Consider the following 10,120-nt stretch of genomic DNA (forward strand, 5'->3'; position numbering starts at 1 on the left):
AATCTTGTGATGTGGAGATGCAAAGGCTCTAGGTAATTGAACGAGTGAACTTTAGATGCTGCTAATCCTTACAATTTCCATGTCTACATGTTACCTGAGGGATCTTGAATCTTTATGTTTAGACGTTGTGTAGATTCAAATATTGACTATTGTCATTTGGGATTTAAACTCAATGTTGGTTAAAATTGAAGGAGTTTTTCAATTTGACAGGAAAGCATAACGTGAAGAAAATGGTTCTAACCCTCAGGAAGACATGCTTTAATATATCCCACACAAAATTGTTATGAGCTGCATCATTTGGAATCTATCGAACTCTGATGGAGTAAGGGTGCACAAATGGACAGTTTCTCATCTCAGAAATTTTAAATATCCCTACGGTTGCAGGCGTCCAAGCAGTCAAAAGGTCATGCTCTTTTATTTATCATTTTTTTGGGCAGCATCAAAATTTATATTTTTTAAATATTCCATTGGAAAGCAAAACAGCTCTGATCAATGTCTGTAACATTATTTAATCTTGTGGCTTGCTTGGTTATGAATTAGTGGCTTGCTTGGTTATGAATTTATTTCATCAAAAGGTTCAATGATGCACACACTTTAAGCCATGACTTCACTGCCCTTGAATGTGCAGAGGTGGTCTGCTCATGTTTGGCAGATGCCTCCCAGGATCATCTAGCTAGGTCCTCTCAGGCATGGCTACTTTTCAGGGCCCAGGCAATATTGTTAGACAGTGTATTGGATCATTCTTAGTGATTGATTCCATGGTAGATTCTTCTTTTTACCCTTTTCCTCTTCATCCTGTCTTTTGTAACTCTAGTTAATCTCTTGCACTCTATCCTCTTTCCACTTTTTTGATCTCATATTTAGTTCATGTTCTCTTGTTTGATCCTGTTATATTTTGTTTTATGCTTTTGGGGTAGCATAGGGTGCCCCTACATATTGGCATCACTGGTTGTACTTCTTAGTCCTGTTTACCTATCTGTGAGGCTTTATTTAGACTTAAAATAAAATTATCTTGCCTTATCTACAATTCTAGATCTGTGTTATTTGCTAAGGTTCAATGTTCACCATTTTGCCCAAAACGGGAACTAGACATGCTTAAACCTTCCACACTCCTTTCCTAGGACGACACATGCTTAAACGGGAACTATCAGACAGCTAACACCTATGCGCCAACCTTGTGCATTGTGAGTAATCATTGTATTTTAAGACAAGTCTGACTCCTAAAACATCTCAAGCTAAAAGTTGTATGGAAATCATTTGATTTATTTGGTTCTGTACATAAGGGGAATGATTCTAAAAGGATAAATTGTATTCTCATCGATACATTCTTTCCAGTAATTCATTGTAAGTTCACCCTATGTCATTATGGTAACAAAGAGCTCCTATATTTATTGCTTTCTTCAAAGACAAAATGTCTGCCACTTATTAGTAATTTACCATTCAGTTGCCTTGTGTAGCCAATTCTGGAAAATGTTACTATGGACATTTGCAGTTTGTTTTCATCTCATTTTATTCAATTGTTTACAAAGAGCATATATACAGGCATATTCAAGCAGTCTCTTATAACTGACTCTGTGATGTTTCTAAGGGACAGTATTCTGAAATAATATCATCACACCAGATTTTGACTAATTGCTAGTCAAAAGAGCTCACATCCAAGTTAGTACATTTTACGTAGTTAAATGCATTCAAATGCCTGTATTTGGTCCATCAACAATGTTGAAGGCGTCCAAGCAGTCAAAATGTCATGTTCTTTTATTTATCAATTTTTTGGGCAGCATCAAAATTTTATATTTTTTAAATATTCCATTGGAAAGAAAAACATCTCTGATCAATGTCTGTAACATTATTTAATCTTGTGATGTGGAGATGCAAAGGCTCTAGGTAATTGAATGAGTGAACTTTAGATGCTGCTAATCCTTACAATTTCCATGTCCACATGTTACCTGAGGGATCCTGAATCTTTATGTTTAGACGTTGTGTAGATTCAAATATTGACTATTGTCATTTGGGATTTAAACTCAATGTTGGTTAAAACTGAAGGAGTTTTTCAATTTGACAGGAAAGCATAACGTGAAGAAAATGGTTCTAACCCTCAGGAAGACATGCTTTAATAGATCCCACACAAAATTGTTATGAGCTGCATCATTTGGAATCTATCGAACTCTGATGGAGTAAGGGTGCACAAATGGCAATGAGCAAAACTCTTCTTGTTTCAGAGATTTGAAGGATTGATCTGTATTGGAGAAGGAAATGACAGCAATGAATTTGTTGTGCTTGATCATGTGGAGATCAAGACGATTCATGGTCATCAATTTGCATTTCATGGTGAGTGGGAAGTGTTTTCTCTCAGACCCTCCTAGAATAAAATCCCTAACCTCACTCAAAGGGGGAGTTGGAGGACACAATCAAGTGGGTCACTAGCTATCACTTATTAACTCACTCCGCTCTTTAGGCTAAGAAAATTCCGTACCAAGGGGGGAAATCCCTACACTAACCCTAAGACTATTGTTGATATAGCAGAGAAATCTCGTTTAGGATTAGTCTCTACCTAACTAACTCAATCTGGGGGATGTTCAAAGTTTGGAAACAAGAAAATTCTCAAAGGAAAAGTCAGACACAAACGGTGTGGATTAATTTGTTTAATGTGAAGAAGTATTTGCAATTTTTACAAAGCCCATTAGAGTGATCAAATGTCAAATGTCAACCGTGAAAGTGTTGTTGTCATGACATAATGGGTTGGTGAAAAATGCTTACTAAGAAATCTTGTGGAATAAAATTATCTTGCCTTATCTACAATTCTGGATCTGTGTTATTTGCTAAGGTTCAATGTTCACCATTTTGCCCAAAACGGGAACTAGACATGCTTAAACCTTCCACACTCCTTTCCTAGGACGACACATGCTTAAACGGGAACTATCAGACAGCTAACACCTATGCGCCAACCTTGTGCATTGTGAGTAATCATTGTATTTTAAGACAAGTCTGACTCCTAAAACATCTCAAGCTAAAAGTTGTATGGAAATCATTTGATTTCTTTGGTTCTGTACATAAGGGGAATGATTCTAAAAGGATAAATTGTATTCTCATCGATACTTTCTTTCCAGTAATTCATTGTAAGTTCACCCTATGTCATTATGGTAACAAAGAGCTCCTATATTTATTTCTTTCTTCAAAGACAAAATGTCTGCCACTTATTAGTAATTTACCGTTCAGTTGCCTTGTGTAGCCAATTCTGGAAAATGTGACTATGGACATTTGCAGTTTGTTTTTATCTCATTTTATTCAATTGTTTACAAAGAGCATATATACAGGCATATTCAAGCAGTCTCTTATAACTGATTCTGTGATGTTTCTAAGGGACAATATTATGAAATAATATCATCACACTAGATTTTGACTAATTGCTAGTCAAAAGAGCTCACATCCAAGTTAGTACATTTTACGTAGTTAAATGCATTCAAATGCCTGTATTTGGTCCATCAACAATGTTGCAGGCGTCCAAGCAGTCAAAAGGTCATGTTCTTTTATTTATCATTTTTTTGGGCAGCATCAAAATTTTATATTTTTTAAATATTCCATTGGAAAGCAAAACAGCTCTGATCAATGTCTGTAACATTATTTAATCTTGTGATGTGGAGATGCAAAGGCTCTAGGTAATTGAACGAGTGAACTTTAGATGCTGCTAATCCTTACAATTTCCATGTCCACATGTTACCTGAGGGATCTTGAATCTTTATGTTTAGACGTTGTGTAGATTCAAATATTGACTATTGTCATTTGGGATTTAAACTCAATGTTGGTTAAAACTGAAGGAGTTTTTCAGTTTGACAGGAAAGCATAACGTGAAGAAAATGGTTCTAACCCTTAGGAAGACATGCTTTAATAGATCCCAGAAATTGTTATGAGCTGCATCATTTGGAATCTATCGTACTTTGATGGAGTAAGGGTGCACAAATGGAAATGAGCAAAACTCTTCTTGTTTCAGAGATTTGAAGGATTGATCTGTATTGGAGAAGGAAATGGCAGCAAAGAGTTTGTTGTGCTTGATCATGTGGAGATCAAGACCATTCATGGTCATCAATTTGCATTTCATGGTGAGTGGGAAGTGTTTTCTCTCAGACCCTCCTAGAATAAAATCCCTAACCTCACTCAAAGGGGGAGTTGGAGGACACAATCAAGTGGGTCACTAGCTATCACTTATTAACTCACTCCGCTCTTTAGGCTAAGAAAATTCCGTACAAAGGGGGGAAATCCCTACACTAACCCTAAGACTATTGTTGATATAGCAGAGAAATCTCGTTTAGGATTAGTCTCTACCTAACTAACTCAATCTGGGGGATGTTCTAAGTTTGGAAACAAGAATATTCTCAAAGGAAAAGTCAGACACAAACGGTGGCTTGGATTAATTTGTTTAATGTGAAGAAGTATTTGCAATTTTTACAAAGCCCATCAGAGTGATCAATTGTCAAATGTCAACCGTGAAAGTGTTGTTGTCATGACATAATGGGTTGGTGAAAAATGCTTACTAAGAAATCTTGTGGAATAAAATTATCTTGCCTTATCTACAATTCTGGATCTGTGTTATTTGCTAAGGTTCAATGTTCACCACTTTGCCCAAAATGGGAACTAGACATGTTTAAACCTTCCACGCTCCTCAAAATAGTTCCGCTCACACTGTTTGATTTATAAAACAGAGGATGCCAAGCCAACTGAGCAATGGCATGAATGACATTTTTAAGGGTTCATATAAAGTATGCTCAACTGTATTGAATGTTTCTTTATTTTGCTGCCAAGTTTATCCACGGTGACTATTTTTATATACAACACTGGAGTTGCTCGTAGTATGCATAATATTTGACTAGACCATGTCGAGCATTGCAAAAATTTGCTTTTCTCTTAATTTTACCCATGGTTGAATCTCTGCTTCCACTTATTCTGCTATGTTTTTCAGAGCATGCAATGGATTTTTCATATTTAACATTATCTTTTTCATATTTAACATTATCTTGCCATTTACCCCGGTCATTTGGACTTTGATAAACCACTGACAACATGTTTTTAACAAGCAAAGTGGCCTACATTGTTGAACCATTTGAGGAATGATCCAAGATATTTAGCAGCAGTGGATTTCTCATCTCAGAAATTTTAAATATCCCTACGGTTGATGTTAATGGCATCTCTGAAAACACTGCCGTAAGGCTTCTCTCAACTGGTATTGGTGTTTTTGAACAATACCCTGCCAATCCCAAGGTTTTTCTCTCCAATTTCCAGAATATTTCAATGCAAATTCTTTCTTATACAAGTTAGAATTAGTGGCTTGCTTGGTTACGAATTTCTTTCATCAAAAGGTTCAATGATGCACACACTTTAAGCCATGACTTCACTGCCCTTGAATGTGCAGAGGTGGTCTGCTCATGTTTGGAAGATGCCTCCCAGGATCATCTAGCTAGGTCCTCTCAGGCATGGGTACTTTTCAGGGCCCAGGCAATATCGTTAGACAGTGTACTGGATCATTCTTAGTGATTGATTCCATGGTAGATTCTTCTTTTTACCCTTTTCCTCTTCATCCTTTCTTTTGTAACTCTAGTTAATCTCTTGCACTCTATCCTTTTTCCACTTTTTTGATCTCATATTTAGTTCATGTTCTCTATCCATGTTCTCTTGCTTCCAGAAAAAGTTGAAAGGACAACCTCTATCTCTCAACCATATCCTTAAGCTTCGAAATGGAGACAAGCAGTGCGTGTCACATTACCAATCCACCAGGTATATTACAGAACTTAAAATATTATAAAATACTTAGTGAGATATTAGACCTGTCCTTGAGCGTCTGACCAAGATACGAAAGAACATATTATAAGAATTATCAGTGTGGATGATAATATTTATTTTCTTAAATATTAAAGAAAATAACAGGGAGAAATGTATGACACTTGTTGTTGCATATGGAAATTAAATTTTTGAAGTTAATATGCATTTGTTTGTTGTTTTAGGCTTTTGACCACTTGTAATGATGGAATTGTTAGGCAAACTTTATTTTAAACTGATGATACAGTAACAAATAGATCTTGAAGAAACTTCAGTTGCATTTCACTATAAAAACACCATAATGCTACTCATTACACATGTTAGCCAATGTTGTTTAAAAAATATGTTAAAGGATAAATATCATTTTAGAGGATTTTAGTAAATCTGAATTTTCATAGCTGAGTCAATTACCCATAAAATTATGCCTTACATTATACTATCAAATTATGAGGCTGAGGCTCTCTTACAGTAGAATTTCCCTTGAATTTACCCGAAACTTTGAAATGGTTTCCAAAACACACAAGGATATGGTTACCTGGGTCATAAATCCAAATGCAGCAGTTACGTGTAAACTTGGAAACACTCTTTTTATATGTTGAATTTTGTTCCTTTTTTGCAAATTTTTATGTTTCATTTAGAAAGATTCTGCTATTTTTTTTAGTTTTGTTGTTCTGAGTGGGTACCACAAGGTTTGGGTTCCTCAAACCTGCAATTTATGAAACAAGATTCTGAAGAAATGCAGAGAACAACGTTATGTTGGCAGTTGGCACATTTCTGTTTTGGCAACACCTCAGAAAATTGTCAGGGGCATTTCTAGGATGTTTTGTACCTCAAAATGGTTCTGCTACATAAACAGGTGGTTAGGTTGTAGGAGTTTTCAGCAACCTTACAAAGAATTGGTAGGTAATAATATTTGTCTTATTCTGAAGAACTATATTGATAGAATTGAGTTATAGAAAATCTATATGATTCTGCATTTCCTAGGTTTGAGTCTACTTTTGAGTTTGGTAAGCAAAAAAATGTTCAGCAAATCACACTTACAACACACAGCTGTAGCTGGCCTTCAGATACAGAAATATGGCCAAAGTACTGATATGGTCATATCTGGCCATATATATGAATAATACTGTCAATATGTCATGGACCTTATTTTTGTTATATATTGACTGTATTGTATTTGGTTGTATTTTATCGTATTCAGCTGTATTTTCTTTTTCCAAATATAAATTTTGGACAAGACTCTTATTTCCGTCATATTTGTTTTTTCCTCAAATATGGATATTTATGGTATTTGTACATGTATGCACCAAATACAGCAAACAAGCATTTTGAGTTAGAGAAATATGATTCTCTTACCATATATTCTCAAAGCTACAAAAACTTGAAAATGCAAAAATAATCTTTGGTAGATGTATAGATATAAATTTGTTATAGCCCATGCGTGCATTTGAGATAACCCTAGATTCATATTGGCCACAATCATGGATCCTGCTTTGAGAGTAGCTTTGCCTCCCCCTCCAGGCCCTGAAGTGGCTGTGTTTCGAAGTTTGGTGTCTGCATTAGGGAAATCTTTAAAGTCTCAGCCAATTTGTTTTGTGAAGAAGCTGGAGAACATTCTTGAAGTCTCCATCCCTATTTCATCCTGAAGGCATAAATGTCTCTGGTCACAGCGTTGCATCCCAACTTGCCCAACAAAATGAGTTCAACTTAAGAAAACCTTCTTCATACCATTATGACTTCTCTTAGGATTTTTGGTATGCAAATTACCTCAGTAAATATATATTATTTAGAACTATGTTGTAATTTTTGTCAGGGTTCATGTTTAGGTTCAACTGTCACTGGCTACCCTATTCTGGAAGAGCTTTTTGTCTCCTGAAGACATCTTGATCTAACTCTTCATTCTTTGTTTTCACCTCCATAAAAAATCTCTAGTGGATTCATAAATTTTCCTTTTATTGTGACAGACTATTTTATGTGGTATTGTTGGCATACCTCCTTCAAATGGTGTTATTCCTGAATCTCCAATGCACATGAAAGGCTTAGCTACCCTCAAACATCAGGTACCAATATATTGGAATTATCAATTGCAGCTTCTCAGGGAAAAGACACAATTCAGACATTTTATAGACGAGTAACTTAAAAGTACTTTTGTTACAGTTGGTGCTTAGCAAGTTAGTGACAACAATCCGAAAAAGTATGCAGAAAAATTCAACCTTAGGGAAATTATACGGAAACATGCAAGAAGCCTATGAGCAAATGCAGACCCCAATGGTTTATCAGCCTCCACCTGCCTTGGTAATGGTCTTATTTTTGAGTTTGGGTGTTTCAATTTATCTAATTTTCCTCTCCCTTTATTTATTTGTCTTGTCATGTCCCAACCATTTATGCAGGCGCTTAAGGAATTGAAAGAGACCACAATTCAGTTGGCTGCAAGTACTAGGAATATGGATTCCCCAGTTGATGAATCAATTTTTAATGTTGACAAGGACGTGGATGACCTGCTTCCTGTTGAGGTGAAAGAACAGCAATTGAGTAATTTGTTGCAATCTCTGATGGTGGTTGGCTGCCTTGCAGTAATGCCCATCATTAGAAAGATCCCAACTTCTGTGCTTTGGGGTTACTTTGCCTTCATGGCCATAGAGAGTTTGCCAGGAAATCAATTTTGGGAAAGGCTATTGTTTCTTTTCACTGCTCCAAGCCGTAGATACAAATATGAACTTTATTCAAACTATAATGTGATTGAATTTAATGCTTGTAATATAGTTTTCAAAGCTGATCAATGTTGAACTGATGGTTACAGAGAAGTTTAGGAGTATCATGCTACATTTCTTGAAACGGTGCCTTTCAAGACAATTGCCACTTTCACCATTTTCCAGACATGTTATTTGCTGGCATGTTTTGGTATCACATGGGTGCCTATAGATGGTGTTCTCTTCCCACTACTAATCATGTTGTAACTTGTTAGTCCCAGCGAGGCAGTATATCCTTCCCAAGTTTTTCAAAGGAGCACATCTTCAAGAATTGGATGCAGCAGAGTATGAAGAAGCCCCTGGAATGTCATGCAATATAACAGTGAGTGCAAGACACATATCAAACAAATTTTAAAAATATTACTCAATTCTATTTCATAAGCCCTGTAGCATGAACAATAATAAATTGAACTGTAACATATATTGATTGCAGGAAGCTGGAATTCAGGGGTTCGGACTAGGAAGCATGGGAACAGGTGCAAATGATGGCGAATTTTTGAATGAGATGATTACATGAAGTCGCGGTGAGGTCAAACACATATATAGTCCACGGATAACTAGCTCGAGTGATTGCACACTAATTCATGGATCCGAGTCTACATTAAGTCCCCAAGTTGCAGAAGCTAAACAAATATATAGCCCCCGTATAAGTGAGATCAGAAAGACACATAGCCCTCACAGAGGGGAAAAGCATTCGGCATTCCCCTGGTTAGTCAAGGGAAAAATACGAGTCCAAGTGCATTTGGTTTGAGGCCACATAAACCAACTTCCAATTAGGTGTTTGGAGTCTAAATCCTCGGCTAGTAATCTTTCCCTTGAGTGAGCATATCTTATGTTTAATAGTACATATTTTGTTGGCTTATCATTATTTAATCATTGTGCCATAAATCACTCGGTTGTATTTGGTGTGTCTTCACAAAGAACCTCTGTCCATCTAAGAGGACAGGGTAGACCATATAGTGCGTGTAAAAAAATGTAATGGAAGTCAAGCTTGAAGTATTTATGTTTTCTTGAAGCATGAAATCTATTATGTCAGTCTTGTGGTTTTGTAGACCCCGGGCATGCCAAATAAGAATGGTGGTATTAAAGGGTCTTGTGAGTGGTTTGAGCTTCATAGAAAGTCATCCTTATTCTACCAGTTGGATCATAACCACAAAGTTTGCAGCCTTTAATGTTTCATTGAAATAAAAAATGTGGAAATTAAACTTGACAAATGAAAAGGAAATGGTAAGGCTTACAATATTAGAACTTCTGTAAATGTTTAGCCGTTACCTTTAAAAACTAACCAAGGGAAATGTCAAATGATCAAGGATATGTTGAGATGGAAATATCTATTTTTCATGACAGTAAAACATTTAGATAATGGAAATAAAGAATATGTGCATTCAAGTTAAATCAGATTTATCTTGAATGGTTGGGAAGATTTGTTATTATCTTTAATAATTTAAGTCTTGTAAAGCAAATTCAGAAGGAATAATTTAAGTCTTGTAAAGCAACAAACTTGAAGAAAAACAAAGAATATGAAGCCATATACAAGGAATATGAAGCCTGCGTGTTATGTT

At 35.9% G+C, this 10,120-nt stretch overlaps 1 protein-coding gene across 1 annotated transcript; it reads left to right on the top strand.

Moving 5' to 3' along the window:
* Window positions 1–275: 275 nt before the first annotated feature.
* Window positions 276–9,691, top strand: LOC149188740 (putative boron transporter 2). Its single transcript, XM_089413091.1, has 5 exons — window positions 276–403; window positions 7,773–7,868; window positions 7,966–8,103; window positions 8,199–8,880; window positions 8,992–9,691. Exons 1-4 carry the CDS (start codon window positions 284–286, stop codon window positions 8,592–8,594), a joined length of 750 nt encoding a protein of 249 aa, XP_089269217.1. The 5' UTR covers window positions 276–283; the 3' UTR covers window positions 8,595–8,880; window positions 8,992–9,691.
* The last annotated feature ends 429 nt before the right edge of the window (window positions 9,692–10,120 follow it).

The sequence above is a fragment of the Pinus tabuliformis genome, chromosome 3_1 (assembly GCF_031772625.1).
Source record: "Pinus tabuliformis cultivar Carrire ecotype Pingquan chromosome 3_1, CPIR1, whole genome shotgun sequence".
Taxonomy (NCBI): domain Eukaryota; kingdom Viridiplantae; phylum Streptophyta; class Pinopsida; order Pinales; family Pinaceae; genus Pinus; species Pinus tabuliformis.

Bases quoted from the DNA above. Each gene is read 5' to 3' on its own strand.
- LOC149188740 (XM_089413091.1), top strand. From the start codon at position 284: ATGAGCTGCATCATTTGGAATCTATCGAACTCTGATGGAGTAAGGGTG. The intron at 404-7,772 runs GTCATGCTCTTT...TTATTGTGACAG, and splicing joins GGCGTCCAAGCAGTCAAAAG to ACTATTTTATGTGGTATTGT. The intron at 8,104-8,198 runs GTAATGGTCTTA...CCATTTATGCAG, and splicing joins ATCAGCCTCCACCTGCCTTG to GCGCTTAAGGAATTGAAAGA.